At 34.6% G+C, this 18,420-nt stretch overlaps 1 protein-coding gene across 1 annotated transcript in view; it reads left to right on the forward strand.

Annotated features, from left to right (window-relative positions):
- Window positions 1-2,754: 2,754 nt before the first annotated feature.
- LOC132039003 (defensin-like protein) overlaps window positions 2,755-18,420 on the forward strand; it is a 72,142-nt gene continuing 56,476 nt past the window's right edge. The window contains exon 1 of the mRNA XM_059429528.1: window positions 2,755-2,893. Coding sequence (XP_059285511.1) covers window positions 2,830-2,893 — 64 coding nt within the window. The 5' untranslated portion in view covers window positions 2,755-2,829. The remainder of the gene's footprint in view (window positions 2,894-18,420) is intronic.

Genomic DNA, 18,420 nt, shown 5'->3' on the forward strand with positions numbered 1-18,420 from the left:
TAAAACATGGAAAGTGGGGAGAGCGTTTCGCCAAAACCAAACATTTTAAACGCTACGTGGTACGGGGAGTACGGTACCTGGGCCCCGGAAAGGAGATCCCCGCCTTGCCCCGGTCCCTGGGGACAGAGGCCTTTTGCCCCAAGGGTAGAGATGAAAATGTCCGTGAAAGGATCGATCAATATAACATGAAGGAGATAGTCTGGCCGTCGGAGGCGATCATATCTACGGTGTCACAACATAGTTTCGGGCTACGCGAGCCTTTTCGATGAGTGGTGCAACTCCAAAACATGAACATTTTATAGTTGGCTAAGAAGCCCATGAATTATATAACTTGCTTGTAAACATGATTCTTGCTTGTAATAAAATATGAGATAATATATATATATATATATATATATATATATATATATATATATATATATATATATATAACTTGTATGGAAATATGGAAAACATGTAGAAGTTCATGAAAATAAACATAGTAATTAATAACTTGCATGTAAGAACCCATGGAATGCAAGGTACGGGTTTTCATGGATTACGGACTGATTCTCAATCATCAAAATAATGTATCAAGAACACAATAAAGAATTTATAACAATTTAATACATAATATAACGTGGGGCATGGACCTAGGATTGTCATGAACATGGTTGAAAACTCTAGTTTTCGTAAAGCTCTATACTTTATGGAAGAAGGACCGTGGGGAAGAACAATGATGTTCCCACACGTAGATAGCAACCATACATACCTGGTAATGCTCCAAACTTGTGACAACAATCTAATTTTGGAAGAAGAATTCCCACGTTTTAAGTCTTGAGTCCTTTAAATGGGTTTTCTTGAAAACTTTATGTTAAGAACAATGATTTCATTGTTAGATTATAAGAACACATGTTAGAATTGATTTGGAAGGGCTTGGATTGACTTACCTTGATGTTTTGGATTGTTGGGAGAAGAATACGTTCGTTCTAGGGCTTGGGGAATGTGAAAAGTGGAAAAAGAACTGAACATGACGTATTTATACTTAACTGCATCGGGAAATTATACAGTCAACTTATACGGTCCGTATGACTTAGCCGTATTTGACCCTGATCAAAATCCCAGAAACTGGAATTTCCCAATTGAGTTCCACGAACTGAAATACGGTCTGTAACATATTATACGGACACAAGTACGTCTATATAATGTTTTAGAACTTTGGCAGAAACTGAAATTTCCCCTCTTGCGTAACACGAACTACTTATACGGTCCATATAACTGGTCGTGTAAGTGGGATTTTGCTGAATTGAGATGCATTTATTTCCTACACTTCTCATTTGGTCTTCTAATTCTCAAATCATGAATATAGCCTAGTTTAAAGGTACGGGGTGTTACAGCATCATGTTTCATAAAAGTTGTTCTTCACACACGATCTCCAAAAGAAGGGTGATATCAACGTGCAATAGATTGGTTTAAGTGATAATATGGCTGATTTGTTCACCTAGTCTCTACCAACTGCAACTTTCCAGAAGATGGTGCATAAGATAGGAATGCGAAGATTCAAGTTTTAGATTGATGTTCTCATTAGGGAGAGTTAATGTGCACTGTACTCTTTTTCCCTTATCCAAGGTTTTGTCCCAATTGAATTTTCCTGGTAAGGTTTTTAATAAGGCAACTAATATGCGTATTATTAGAAATGTGTACTCTTTTTCCTTCATTAGAATTTTTCTCACTGGGTTTTAATGAGGCACATTATCTATCAAATAGACATCCAAGGGGGAGTGTTATAGATAAATACCATTTATTATGGATTTCTATCATGTTATAGAGAAATATAATCTATTATGGATGTCTATATTTAAGAGAGAAATTAGGGTTAGTAACTTTGGGATCAAGCCAGTTTTCCCCGATAAATAGAGGGGTTCTCCTTCATTGTAAAATTATCCCTCAAGAGAAATAAGAATTCTTCTCTCTTCTCTACTTATTCTTTTTTTAGTTATATTATTTTATAACAAAAGTTAGATAATTCCTTCATTCTTAATCAGAGATTTTGGTGTTAGGCTTTGTCCGAATTTCTTACTTTATTTGGATTTTACTATAATTGTATTTTACTTCAAAAGATTTTCTCGGTGGAAAAGAACTCTTCCAAATCTATCCTTTTCTTGAAGTAGAAGTTTTGCACTTCTATAAATTGAGGATCTTCCTTCTCAGACAATAACAAAATAGCATCCACAATGTAGTCTTTTAGGGATAAAGAGTCTTGTTTAGGGGAGACTATTCTCCGATAGTTTTATATCTTCTTTTATATTTATTAGTTTTTTCATATGTAGACCAATTCGCCAAACTATATTTTTATAAATATTCTAATATACTTTTCTTTGTTTCTGATCTATCCTCGCTCAAGTTGTAATCATTAGCTTCGCTTGACACCCCTTTATTTCGATCCCAACACTCGGGCCCGAACTCTGGAAATAGAATCACTTTTGATAGTGAGGGAACACTTTACTTCACAAAGTAAGATTTTTGGGTGCAAATCCAGATTAATCGAACTTCAAAACAAGTACCAAAGTACACCGAATGAGAAATCAAAAAGAAAAATAAAAGAATTTGATGACCATGTGGAACATGTTTTTTTGTGTTACTAATGCTTCCAAAATTAAAATTACCAACAACCGTGATGGAAAAATTTATTTCACACATTTACTGGCCCACTAAATTTTATCTTTTTTGGTTTTACTCTTATTCACCGCCTATAAATACCTCTATCGTGTCAGTGTTTATTCACAACTCAGAATTGCAATATTTCTTATTACTAATATTTCCTATCTCTTTCACTCATCCAAAGAGACTATGGCTCGCTCCGTTTGCTTCATGGCATTTCTGGTCTTGGCAATGATGCTCGTTGCTGCCTATGGTTTGTCTCAATTTATTCCTCTAAATGAAATCCTCATACAAATAATAAAAAATAATGAGTAGTATTACTCTGTTCCAATGGTTTGTTATGTTTGACTTTGAGGAATTAATCATGAAGAAACTTGTATGTATTCCTCTAAAGAGTATACAAGTAATTTTTCTTTAAGGAAACTAAATTTATTCGCAGTTCAAAAGTTACCATTAATGATTGGCGGCTTTGAAATATCCTGAAAGAACTTGTTTGTTGTATTTCGCTTAACAGTATACAAGCAATCACTACATAAAAAATTGGATTTAGTTGCCAAGCTCGCCACTAGTTTGTCACTAAATAGCTCACAATTTATCTGTTGCTAAATAGAATTAACAATGAGTTTTGTTATGTAATTATAGAATTTGTCTGTCGCTGATTCCTACTTTTTTTGTTCTGAATATTTCTTTCAATCATGTCTTTATTTTGTTAACATTTGTAAGTACTTGTGAATAATTTGTAGAGGTGCAAGCTGAGGACTGCAAAGCAAAAAGCAATACTTTCGTCGGATTATGCTTTATCGACTCGTCATGCAGAAAAGCTTGCATCAAGGAGAAGTTTACTAATGGACATTGTAGCAAACTCCGAAGACTCTGCCTATGCACTAAGCCATGTGTATTTGATGAGAGTATTTCAAATGAAGCTGAGTTGACTTTGACTGAGAAAGTAAAAACTTTAACTGAAGCTGTGCTTGAAGAAGAGATCATGAGGGAGTAATTAAGAGAGATTAAGGATTCTTGTCACGAATAATAATAAAGTGTTGCCTTTCTTAAAGGGTAGCCTATAATGTTGTGCTCTTGGCCTCTAGTAGCCATTTAGCACACTAAATAAGTTGTGACACATCAATCCTTTTTGGATCTTGTATCAAGTTAATGTATGTTTTGATGAAATCAAGGAGAGTTCTCTCTACAATAATGCATCACTAGTAGTATATAATATTTTTATGTTAACATTACCCAATCAGGGTGTGTTCGGTATAAAGGAAAATGTTTTTTAGGAAAATAAGTAGATTTCTGACTTATTTTCTGTTGTTCGGTACATAAACAAAACATATTATCCTAAAAGCATTAATTTGTATATAATCTAGACAAATCATACTATGAAAGGTGGGAGTGGAGGGGTAGGGGTGTGGGGTGGTGGAGATGGGGGTTAGGGGGTGGGGATGAAGATGAGGTGTGTTGGATTATGGGAGGACACAATCAACGTGGAGATGGGGATCCTTCCTTGCTCTCTGTTCCAAACTCATATCTTGCAATTTGCTATGTAATATTAAATGCAAAAGTGTGTGCGTTTGTCTTTCCGATTTCTTGTACATTTATTAAGATGAATGCTTTCTAGCTAGATAATTCCAAAAGTACCTCATAGAAATAAATGGCGAAAGGGAAAGAAAGGACTTCCAAGCAATCAAGAATGGTCACTTTAAAATATTGGAGCATCTTTCTTATTAATTTAATCAACCTAAAAAGAACAAGTGTTCCAACCAACACAAGTCATATGCCACTACCAAAATGCAGGTAACAATAACAAACAATTAATTAATTAATTAATTAATAAGGAAGAAGGAAAGAAGGGACTGTTGGGATCAAAATAATCAGGGCGACATGCGGAAGCTAATAATTGCAAATCTTAAACGACTATAAATCAGACAACAAAGAAAATATACTAAAATGCATAATATTATAATATGGTTTGGTCAAGTGACCTACATATTAAAAAACCTAATTTAAAAGAAAGCATTAAAAACTATGAGAGAATAATCTCCCCATAAACAAGACTCTCTAAACGACTACATTGTTGATGCTATTGTTTGTATCTTAGTTATGGAAAGGATGTCTTCAATTTATAGATGTACAAAACTTTTCCACCAAGACAAGGATTAGCCAAATATGGAAGAGGATTATATTTTCCTTTCAGGAAAAGTAAAAGCAATTATGGTAATACTTTAACTTTCCTTCAAAGGAAAAGTAAAACTCAAATTTGGTAAGAAAATTAGGGCAAAACCCCTAACAAATCTCCCCTTTTGGCCTGGATTTTTTGACAAAACTTCATCCGTCTTCTTCATATAATTTTCATCATTGCTGCTTGCCATGGTTAAAAATAAGGTTAAAAATGTTATGGGTTAAAAATTGGTTTAAAAATATTTTGCTTTATTTTAAAAAATGCAGGAGCAGGGATGTTGAAATTATGGTTGAAATTCATATCCACATGTAGTATTCCTGGATAAAATCATCATTATCGTGAAATTGGTTGCTCTTGATTTGAAACCGCCTTGAACATGTCCTGAACATCGCCGAATCATTGGCTGACCCATTGGCTCTGATACCATTGGCTAGCAGTGGTATCAGAGCCAGATTCATTCATCTCAATGGATCTGTGATTTCATTGAAGAAGAACGACTTTTAACCAATTTTCAAATCAATTTTAATCATTGCATTTATTTTTAACGGGGGGCTACTTTAAACCAATCTTAACCCTTGCTTTTATTTTTAACGCAGGGCTCATTTTTAACCCGTGCTCACTTTCAATGCACCAGGCTCCAATAAATTTAACCTGTGTTCACTCTCAACGCACCGGGCATCAATTTTTAGTCAATACCAATTTTTAACCAATACTTATTTTAATCCATACAAATTTTATCCATCCCTATTTTGAACCATGTCAAGCATCAATATATCTTTGAATGCGCTCCACAAATCTTCATTGATGAAATGTGAAAACCATCACAATTGTCCAGCGAAGATGAAGTTAAAAGATAATTTTACACGGCTTTCAAGAAGAAGGAGAAGAACAGGTCATCAACTTGAGTTTGAGGGGGAATGTTAAAATTTACTTTCCTTCCGCTTCATGATTTAATTAGTGGTAGAAATATTTACTTCCATTTTTTGCTAGGAATATTCTAGAATATTTAGTTTCCTTCTAAGTCTAGTTACTAAATTCATTATAGAATATTTAGTTTAGTATTTATAAGGAAAATATTTCCTATATATATTTCCCTTTTATTTTATTCTCTTTATTTATCTATAAATAGAGATGTAGGATTTTATTTTTCTATGCAAGAAATAATTCAACAATCAATTCAAAGAGTTTTAGTTTATTCTCTCTTCAATTTTCTCTTTAGTTTCTTCAATTCCATAACAGGGACAATAATACATGTTATGGAAATCATGATGTGAGATTCTCTCTGATTGAGTTGTAAAGGTGACCATACTTCAAATACCTTTGTAGATCATCTCTACTCAACACTTTGCCAAGTTGAAATCAACACATGCAGAGCTGATGATGAGCAGATCTCTGAAGTCACGAATGCAATTAAAGAATCAATCATTTTTATTATTATTCTCTCAAAAAACTATGCCTCATCTAGAAGGTGTCTTAATGAGCTTTTGCATATCCTTGAACTCAAGAACAACTCCAAACGGTTAGTTCTTCCTGTATTCTATGATGTTGATCCTTCCGACGAGCGCAAGCAAATTAGAATCTTTGCCGAAGCCTTTGCAAGACACGAAACATGTTCCCAAGAGGAAAACAAGAGTAAATGCTTTTGTACTTAAATGGGAAAACATGTCGATTAACAAGCCTTTAGTTGATGTACGAATTTATTGGTAGAACAAGACTAAGTGCTTTTGTACTTAAATGGGAAAACGTATCGATTAACAAGCCTTTAGTGGATGTACAAATTTATATCGGTATAACAAAAGTAAATGCTTTTATACTTAAATGGGAGAGCGTGTCAATCAACAAGCCTTGACTGGATGTACAAATGCAAAATTTAAATAAATCTCGTGTATGATTTAGATGTCTCGTATTTTCTCAAAACTTAGATCCTATTGATGGATTGGTATGAGGTCGATGATCTTGCTAACCTAGCAGGACCCTATACTCTCATTGTAACCCTAAAAATATACGAAATTTCAACCTCCTCACCTTAAGTATGTGTTACGATCATGCAGATTTTATTTTATATTTTTGTGAAAATCGAAATTTACAGTACAAGATATCAGCTCTGATCTACCATCTATGATTTAAAAAAAAAAAATAATAATAATAATTCACCTGCTCTACTACTGCACTTTTAAATATTTTAATAAATCTTAGTTCACGATTTTAATAAAAATAGACATTCTTCTAGAATTTTGATTTAGTTAGATGAGGTTGAAGAGAAGTGAGCCAAGGTGCATTATAATATTTTATTTTTAAAATTTAATGCACACGTACCTAATAATACTTTATATACGTAACGTACAATATAAATTGTAGCTTATACTCCATTCGTCTAAAAAAAAAATAGTGCAACGCGTACTATACGGTCAATTAGTTCAATTTTTTTACTATATATAACAAGGGTCAATCTAACTTTTATGTAATCCTTAGTTACAATTCCTGGTTAAATTACAACTAGGACTGCCAACTAAAGGCTTCTTCTTCCAAATTTGCTCTTATATTTGTCTTTTATTATTTCATCCATTATAGGTTATTATAAAATATTAAAGCACTTTCAAGTCTTTTTTGGTAATACAAACCACTTAGAGACTAACTCTTTTGGAGGTAACGTGCCATATCCTATAACTTTTTCATATGCCTCATTTTTATTCCTATTTTGTTTCTTTATTAGGGAATAACACCACTGACAGTGTTGTTATAAAAGCTGAGATATTCAAGTTGTGTTAATTCCCAATCTCTTCTGGTATGACACCCTCCAAGACATTGTTGCGCAGGTCCAAGAAAGTGAGCATAGAGGCATTGCCAATATTCGACCGATCCACTGAAGTTGTTGCCATTGAGAATAAAGCTCGTGAGACGGGAAAAGGTACAAGGCTTGCTAGTCCAACAAGATGTGGAGTGACAGTGTGGAAAATGTGATAGTGACACTAAAAAAATCTATCTATTTAACCAAATTTAAAATTGATCCAAAAGTTTGTGTCTTTCTTTTATGTAGAAATGATTATTAAATTGTTTCAAATTATTTTTTTCCTATAAAATTTATTATAGACAAGTAAAAAAATTATTGTGACATTCTTTTTCTACTTAGTACATGCTTAATTATTAAATTAAAAATTATGTTTTATATTCACCTAAATTTAGTCCAGAGTTTTCAAAGGCGCTCTCGGGGTGAGTCCTAGGGCGGGGAATACCAAAAACGCTCAGGGACTCAAATGAAAGTCGTAGATTCATAGGCGTAAGCCTTGGGCGCAAAAGCGCAAGTCCAGGATGTAAAAGCGTACGCCTCCAGCGTTAAATTTGATTTTTTTATTTAAAAAGTATTTTTGCTATAGATCATGTTTATTATTATTGGTGTAATGATATTAGTACTTTATGCTATCATGTTTTCATGTTGTAGTGAGTTTTCCTAAAATATATAAATAAAGAAGCAACTCTTGTCACACCCCTTTGTGGGCCCCGCGCGTTGAACGCACACGGGTTTCAACTATTTAAAGGGTTTTTCCATTTGAAGTGACTGTTTCGAATAGGGATTATTTATTTACAGAGTCCCTACTTGGAATTGAGTTTTGGTGTTCCAATTCACCTTATTGAATCCCTAATCAAAAGGAAATGACTCTTTATTTTTATTTTTTTGCTCTGCGAAAATAAAAGACCGGGTAAGGAATTCTGTTGACCGGGGAGAAGGTGTTAGGCATTCCCCGAGTCCCGTGGTTCTAGCACGGTCGCTTTTATCGACTTATACCTGGTTATAATTAATTCTTGGATAGAACGTGTTTTAATTGTTTAAACTTAGAAGCGTGTATGCACATAAGGTCTTTCATTAATTATATTATTAGATTGTCAAGAAGCGGAGTGGCCCACATGCCTTTTCTTTAATTTATATGCATTTAACCAGGGAAACGGGTCTGTCCATATGGTCAACACAATTATTATTAAAGTGTCAAGGAACGGGATGACCGACATGACTTTTCAAGGAACAAGATGGTCCACATGGCTTTTCTTTGATTATATGCATTTAACCAAGGAACGGGTATGTCCACATGGTCAACACAGTTATTATTAGACGCGCCTAAAGTGTCTACCATTAGAAGCAATTATTTGTCTCTAAATCCGAGACTTTATTATTAATAGTTAATTTTCACTCTTTTGACAACGGGTTTTGAATAAATTCGCAACCCATTTCGCTCCCTTATAATTGTTTTTTCCGCTCTTTTCTTTTATACTTGACAGCGGGGTTTGAAATAATTCGCACCCCATCTCGCTCATCTCACAATTTAATTATCGGATCAATTAAAGGAAATCCCATACGGCTCAATTGTCTTAACAACCAGAGGCGGACCTACATGACTTGCACTCCCACCCTTCGGAAAAAATTATGTATATATATATATATATATATGTGTGTATATACCTTGAGAAATTAGTATATATTTAATTGTGCACTCTAACAAACGAAAGTGTCTTTGGGGCACGTTAGTTGCAACTGCTGCTTCCCTTACATGTCACCCCGGATCGAACCCGAAAGTCACTTTTAATTATTTTTTTTAGCCTATTTTTAGGAAAACAATAAGCGTTAAATGAGCTCGCCTAGATTCGAACCTGCACTGTCACCACATGTTGCACAGCCTTAGCCACTGAGCTATCTCTTTCATTTTCTAACTGTGTTAAATTTTATTTATTACACATATTTGACCTAAATACTTGTATTTTCGCTACTGCTATGCTATTATTGACCGTTCCGACACAGTATTATCCCTCAGTCGTCACTAAAAATTTTGTTGGCATTTATGTTAAGATAATAATGCCTCCGGCGTATTAAAATCCTGGGTCCGCCTCTGTTAACAACCCATATTATCTTAATCAAAATTTCTAATTCTAACTTCACGCCAGCAACATCTAATATTCAGTCTAATAATGGATAAAATGAATTTATTAACAAGCAATTTCATCTCAATGGATTACCACTAAAGCATGAGCTTACCAAAAAAAAATTAACAGCTAACCCATCAAGACACATCCATGCACAATCAATTAGCTTATAAAAATTAGGACTTCCGTACCCCAACATAATCATCAAACCAACGAGAACTTAATAAGCAATTTATCAAAAAGAGTAAATACACAACAAAGTTGAACGATAAAAACTCATGTAATAATAAATAAAGCGGCAAAAGAGAGGACCTTTAACGTGTAAAACTTTCCAATATTAACTCAACTTAAACCCAATTTTCTTTCAAGTTTATCTCAAAATCATGGCCTAATTTACTCAACGTCCTTAATCCTTGAACACTTAACCTTTCATGTAACTTAATACTTCCATGTAAATGAATGCCTCACTTCATAGCAGTGTCCAAAAATAAGGACCAAACTTAACAGGTGATACAAAACACATACATGGATTCAACCACATAAGCAACTATAACAAAGATCAACTAAACCACGACTCAAAATAGAAATAAGAACAGAAATGGACCTCAAAGCGTTAGATTACATCCTCGACAGATCTGAAACCCGACAGGAAAGCCTCGTCGGCGACTCGAACTGGACCCCGACTCCGATACAGCTCAGCAAAAGAAGGATCTCGAAGTTGCGTAAAAGAGACCGATGGAATCTCTTAGTGACAGTGAACGGGTGTGATGGTTCAAAGCTGGTTTTCAAGGTGAACGTATAGTTTCTATGGTGGTGCTCTGGTGTTTCGGACGAAAGTTTAAGGTTCAGCTACATTTTCATGGCTCTTCCATGGTTGGTTTCACTTGAGGAAGAATGTTGGAAATAATAATTCAAAATTGCATGAAACAAAAATTGGTTAGGGTTTGATATTTTAATCCATGTCCAATTAGGATTTATAGTCAAATTAGTATAGGAATAACTTTTCCTATTCTGAGTTAAAATAGGTTTTATACTATCATAAATAGGAGTGCTACTAGCTATTTTCACAAGTGAAAACAAGAGAGAATAAGAGATATTGTAGAGATTCATAAAGTCTATTAATAAAATATTTTCCTTCAAATTGGTATCAGAGCTTCTACGATCCCGGTAGAAAATCAAAGAGCTTGCGCTGCCGGCGGGCGGCTATGACTCATATATGCCGCCCGTCTGGCCAATGATGATGATGTTGGCAAACGTCGGGCAAATGATATGCATGAAAAACAATCATCTTTGAGAAGGACTAACAAACTATTACAAGTTTAAAGAGGTGCAAGAAGATATGCACAAGAGGAACGAACTGTCTACTCTAGAAGTCGGTTTAAAAAAAAGGGTGTCGATGAGAAAGTGCATCAACAAGTTGGAATGTTAGAGAGAAAGTGCAACAAGCATCACGTCAAAGTTAAACAGGTTTAAATCAATATAAATTCTTATAAAATAAATACAGGTTTAAATCAATATAAATTCTTATAAAAGTTACCTAGAAATAGAACGATATCAAACATTTTGGACATGGAACGTCCCAAAACGTCTACATAAGTAAGCATGCAAGAATTATTTGACAGTTTTTTATTTTTCTTACTATTATCTTTGCTAACAGACTAAACCGCAAGTCAAAAGAGTTTCAATAATTACGTTCTTTGTCTAACATGGATAAGAAAGAGGTCTCGAGTCAAAAAATACAAACTAAATTATATAATTTAGAACTTAAATTTAAGGGTGTATTCGGTATGGAGGAAACTATTTTCATTTTCCAATCTTTGAATATTTGGTTGGTCCAATTTTTTTTTTAACGTCTCAAAACCATCTACATGAGTAGAAAAAAGCAATCAAAAGTTATTTGACAGTTAAGTTTGTATTTCAATTTTCTGTGTCTAATCTTGTTAATAGACTAAACTATAATACTCATCCAAGACAAGACAATTGAAAAGAATTTCAACAATTACCTTAATTTTTTAGGTCTCGAGTCAAATAATACAAACTAAGCTCTCTCAGTCAGATATATTAGAAATATGTCATTTTGCTTTCGGCCGCCCAATTGGCATGAGAAGAATCCTAAACTTACTTCTTCTATCTCTATGCAAGTTTGGAATTTAAAAAATCAAGGGTATGTTTGGTATGTAAAATTTTCTCATGTTTGATTGATACAAATATTTTGAAAAATATTATTTGTAGGAAAACAAATTCTTTAAAAATTAGAAAAATGACTTCTGAAAGGAATAGGGATCCGTAAGTGACGTTCCATGTTGATTGTCCCCTCCTCATTCCCTCTACTCACCCCCAACCCTGCTACTCCGCCACACTTATCACCACTCTACTACCCCAATCCCCTTCCTCAAACCATAGTGTTTATCTATATTATATTATGAGTGCTTTTGTATTAATACGTTGCGTTTACTTACCAAATACAAGAAAATAAGTGAGGTGACACTAACTTGTGCTCCAGTGCTGCAGCCTCCCTAACACGCCAATCCCACTCCTCTCTCATTTTATTATTGTATTCTCGATTGAATCTATCGTTAGGGTTATTTGAGTAATGAAAATCATCATCATCTAGTTCTCAGGTCCTACCCATTGCTTCAAATATGTTTCGGAGTGAACGATATAACACGACTAATATCTCTAAATTGATCAAAAAATGACATAGTAACTCAATTTTGTGTGGAATGTTGTGTGGTTGGTAACAACTATTCATCAAATTACGTTATATAAAGTTTGATTCGAATCATGACGTTTTTCGTTTTGACGATTGAGTCTTTGAGACGATATAGCGCTTGATAAAATTGCGTTATAGTAGTATAACGCAATAAATTAATGCGTTATACTGTCATAGCGCGGTATTTTACTGCGTTGTGACAGAATAACGCAGTAATTTACTGCGCTATTCTGCTGGGACAACACAATTATTTCATGCGTTATGCAACTCCGCACTTAATTTGATTTGACGTAACACTGCAAGACACTGTAATTGCATGCATGCGTTGGTTCTATATTCAAACTTCAAATCCTATTAATACTGAGTTCGTATCAGGCAAAAAAAGCAAAAAAAAGCAAAAAATTCGAAGTTTCATCTAGTTTTTGCATTTTGTATTCCTCCTAAATTATTCAAAATATGGCAAATGTTCCAAGAATTAGAGTTTCTTTATTCTGGGACGGACAAATTATATTCGAGGAAAATAATTTGCACTATGATTCTTCCCCAAAATACCATTTTAAGTTTCCACTTGACTTAAAATTCTCAAAACTACTCCAAGCCTTGTATAATATACTACAAGTTAGTAGAAGTGATTTTGATCTAAATATAATTGGAAAATATCCAACGTTATTTACGCCGCAAGGTGTAACTAGTTATGGATAGTGGTACATTCAAGACGATGATTCTTTGACTGATTATTTGAAGGCGCCTTATGATTATAGGCAATGCATAACTTTAAACGTCCTTGAAATATATATAGAGAAGGTCCCCATTAATCGACTTGAATTCATGGCTAGGGCTCCTCGGGAAGCCCGAAATAGACCTCGTCGGGAAGCCCCGTCTATAATTCAGGCCGAAGTCACTCAAGCGGAACCTACTTATCAACACAATTACCCTGACATGAGTACCTATGAAAGCATTTTGACTAGCCAAATGCCTCTAGATAGTTTAAGTCAGCAATTTGACGGGCAGTGGTAAATATTCATTTTTTACAATATTATTATTATTATTATTATTATTATTATTATTATTATTATTATTATTATTATGTGTAGTGGCACTTGAATGCAACTAATGATGTCGATTATATTATTTAGGGGTTATACACCTGATATGGATCATATCGGACGGTCTCCTCAATTGGGATGGATGAATCAGGTTGGAACATCCTCAGCCTATCCAACAACTTAAAGCGATGGTCCAACAACTCAAAGCGATGGTCCTTCCTCAAGTTTCGATGCAGTTGATTACTATCGGTATGTCTATTTTTTTTAACATCAATAGTGTTATTTGATGTGTAGTAGTTAAAACACCCTAATTTCTTATGTAGGAGAATGTGGTGGTTGCACCAAATTATAGGCAAAGGCCTGCTATGGATGGTCCGGATTATCCCAATTATATAGTGACATCATCCAGCGATAGTGAGGAAATACCTAATGTGGAGGAAAGTGACGATGAGATTGAGGTTGGAACCAATCCTCAACATCAAGTAGAACTGTTGCAAGACATGATGAACGATCCAAGACACGAGGAGGAACTGAATTCACAGCAACCATTTGAACAACAAGAGTCGACTCCGGTTCAGCCGCAAAGCAATTTCAACAACAAGAGTCGACCCCGATTCAGTGGCATTCCGATGAGATCCCCTATCTTGATCATCTTCAAGATCGCCCAGATGCCTTTGTCGTTACTAGGGATGATGATCATATTCAGCGAAGTTTGTAGAAAGAGCCAGTGGATCTTTTAAAACAAAAGACTCATATTGAAAAAGGGATGATTTTCAGCTCGAAAAAATCATTGCCAAATGGTGTTAAGATTTATTGCATCCGGGGATGAGGGAGTTTAAAGTTGACGATTCCACACGAAAACTTTGGCGATTCGTCCGCAAGAAAAATGTCAAGGCCGCGAATGGATGCTCCGTGGTAAAAGCTGAAAAGATGTGGACTATTTCAAAGTTCTACACAAAGCACACTTGTGATATGGGTGACCTCCCGGATGATCATTGCAATCTAGATACTAATTTGATTGCGCGTGTATTAGTTGGCGACATTAGAGAAAACCCAAGGTATCCCCTTCGCCTAAGTTTATTTTATTTTTGGTGTTAATATAATGCTCCTCGTTGTTATATGCTGATATTTCAACTTTTTCAGGTTCCTTATTAAAGATTGTATTAGAGCTGTCGAAAGTATATAGCAAAACTGTTACTAGGAGGAAGGCGTATCTTGGGCGTAGGCGTGCACATGAGATAGTCTTCGGCAATTGGGAGGGCTCTTTCAAGACGTTGCCGAGATACATGGCGGCTCTACAACACTTCAATCATGGTACTGTTGTTGAATGGAAGCTTAAATCGACGCACTGGTGTGCCGGTATTTTTGATTTTGTGTTTTGGGCCTTCAAACCATGCATTGATGGTTTTGCTCATTGTACCGTAATATCAATAGATGGAAAACATGTGTACGGGAAGTATGACATAAAGTCGCTAATTAATAGCGAGTTGGAATGGATGCAAATGGAGCTATATTCCCTCTAGCTTTTGCAATTGCAGCTAATGAGAGCATTAGTACGTGGGGTATGTTTTTGGACTACTTAAGGCAACACGTTATTAAGGATCGCATGGGAATATGTGTGATATCAGACAGACATGCTAGCATATTGCACAATATGTTCAATTTGCAGGGGTGGCAGCACCCTTTGCCTACCACCGTTATTGTTTAAGGCATTTGAAGGCAAACTTCCAAAAGGCATATCGAATCCCGTAACTTTGCAATTGGATGTGGGCGCCGCAATGAGAACATCGGGGAGAAGAAGTTTAACCGGATGGACATTATTAGGCGGGCGAATGAGGAAGCCTTCCAGCGGTTGAATGCAATTGATAAAGACAAATGGACATTACACCGGGATGAAGGTAGGCGATGGGGTATGCCGACAACAAACGAAGCTCCGAGTCATTCAATGGCTTGTTGAAATCGCACGTGGACTACCCGTCACCGCAATGGTGAGAATGACATTTAAGCGAGGTTGTGGAGCGGTTCGTCGATAGATCAAAAGAGGCCAAAGCACATGCAACGGCCGAGGTCTAAGATGGATGCCAAAACCGTCAAACTGTTCTAGTACCAAAAATATAAGGTTCGAAACATGACCGGATGGAGTACAACCACGTAGCGCATATTTGAACTCACAACAAGTGTGCACCAAGGTAAAAGGAGGTAACGTCCACACAATTTGTGAGATTCCAAGAACATGCACATGTGGCAAGTGGCAATCATATCACATGCCATGTTCTCATGCCTTCAAGTGTTTTATCACAATGGGAAAGAACACCTCCCCGTACATGGCTGAGGAATATACAGTTGAAAATTACGTAAGAACGTATGCTAGAAGGTTCTACCCACTTGGTAGTGAGAGTTATTGGCCACCGGATCCATTTTCAATGGTTGCAAATAAAGCATTTATCCGTAAATTCAGAAAGAATGCATACTCGCGTATTCATAATGAAATGGATGTTCCACCGCGGAGATAACTCGAAAATGCTCATTTTGCAATTATGTTGGTCATGATAAGCGCAAGTGTCCCTTACGGCATGGTGGTCAAACTACATGATAAGCGCAATTATGTTGGTCATGATAAGCGCAAGTGTCCCTTACTTTGATGATTGTATTTTAAAAAGTTTGGGTTTCTTACTAATGAACAAGTTTAAGTATTTTCATCTACTCAAGGTTATGAATGATGCAATTTAATTAAGTTTTTTTTTTTTTTTTTTTGTATGAATCGCCATTTTGACTAACTTTTGATTAATTATTAATGAATAAGTTTAAGTATTCGTAAAGAACTTCAAGCTAATGTCACTGAGCCTTCAAACGAAAATGGCGTTCAAGCACTTTTCAACCACTAAAACGGCCATCCGAACTTTTGTGTATCTTTGATGTATTGATCCTATCTTATTAATCGCACAAAAATAAGTAGGGTTCTCTATAAAATATTAAAGTTTTGGGGTCTCGAAGCATGATTAATCTATGGTCAAAATACGTTAAAAAGTGTAATGGAAGAAGGGTTAACCAAAAGGGCAAAAAAAAAAGAATTAAAAAAAAAAAAAGGGACACTATAGCGCAGTAAATTACTGCGCTAGAGCACTTAACGGAGCCGTCCCCGTTAAGTGCTTTAGGGCAATAAATTACTGCGCTAAAGGTAGTTTGAAAATATTTTTTTTTGTTGGGATATTTTGGTTCAAAATAATTTTTTTTGAGGGGCATTTTAGTTCCGGACTCTCTAATGAAATTCCCAAAAGAAATTGAATATATTAATCTATTACCTAGAAACTCGTCCATATCTCATTATCCATCGCATGATCACTTTCAATGACTTTATATCCCAAGAAAAAAAATATATACTTCTCTGTCTCAAAATGTGTGTCGTTTTTTATTTTACACATCTATTAAGAAATAATATTACTCCATTCGTTCACTTTTATTTGTCTACTATTCCATAAATAAATTTTCTCTTTTACTTGTCCACTTTCACATATCAAGAGAAAAATAATTTAATTTTCATATTTTGCCGTTAACATTAATTATTCATTCCAAATTATTTTCCAAATCCAATGTAATTATACATCAATTAATATGGGCATCATGGTAAAATATGCAATTCATTTATTATTTCTTAAGAAGTGTGTAAAGTCCACAGTGGACAAAGTAAAAGTGAACGGAGGGAGTAATTAGGAGGGGAATTTGACTACTTTACCCTTATTTATGTTGAAGTTATAATTTCTATCTATTAAATGTTTACTCTATTTATATATCATCTCCATCAATAACAAAGGATAAAATCAAAAATAAGAAAAATTATGCTTTGAACTTTTAAAACGACAAATAATTTGAGAAATTATTTTTAAGAACGTACCATGACAAATAATTTGAGACGGGAGGAAAAAAAAAAAACGCTCAATAATAAGAGTGCTCTGGAACCATGGGTCTTGAACAATAAAGCCCTTGCTTTTATCCCTGTATACTTAAGTTTCATGGTTGTCCCAAACGAAGAAGCAACACTTTATTTGGAACTAAGGATTATTTCTCAAATTTTCATCTTATTTTATTTGAAATTTTTAACTTTTATATACCCGCTATATACAAAAAATTCTAAAAATACCCATATTGCTATTCGGCATCCTCCTGCATGTAATATATGAATTCCCATATAACTTACGCATACATCATTTATGGGGACATGAAATTGTAGTAACCAAAGTTGTATCGACTGATGTTGATTCCTATAGGGAGATTATAAATCTCCTTAAATCCCACCCAAATAAATAAAACTTAACAGTTCTATAACATTCGTCTTCTATATAACATTTCTCTATAACAATCAAGTTCTCTTTGGAACCGATTTTCTTGATACGTTGTTTCATATTCTTTTTATAACAATATTTCTATATAACAATTAAAAAATATTCTAACAAACGACGTTATTATGGAGTAATTTGATTGTACCAATTATATGTGACATTATATCTCCTAAAATCCAGACCAGACGGCCTCTTACTGGTATAAAATAACAAGAGTAAATATTTTTGTTCTTTAATGGGGAAAAACGGGTATGTGATAAACCATTGTTGGATGTACGAAAAGCATAAAATTAAGTACTTCCAGACATGTGATTCTGAAATTTGGCAACAAGGTTTTAGGTTGTACATTTAGGACCGTTTAGGATATCCTTAAACTTTAGGCCACGTTTGATGTCTTTTTGTCATTTTCTTTGTTGGCTTTTTGCTTATTTTCCAACGAAATATATATTGACAAATCAAACGGATAATTCATTACCAAAGGGACTTCCCGACTTAGTATGCAAAATTATGTATTTTGTAGTCCAATTGGCCAAACTATATTTTTATGCATATTTTAATATATTTATCTTTGTTTCTAATTTATGGCCGTTCAAG

This window comes from Lycium ferocissimum, chromosome 12, assembly GCF_029784015.1.
Source record: "Lycium ferocissimum isolate CSIRO_LF1 chromosome 12, AGI_CSIRO_Lferr_CH_V1, whole genome shotgun sequence".
Lineage (NCBI taxonomy): Eukaryota > Viridiplantae > Streptophyta > Magnoliopsida > Solanales > Solanaceae > Lycium > Lycium ferocissimum.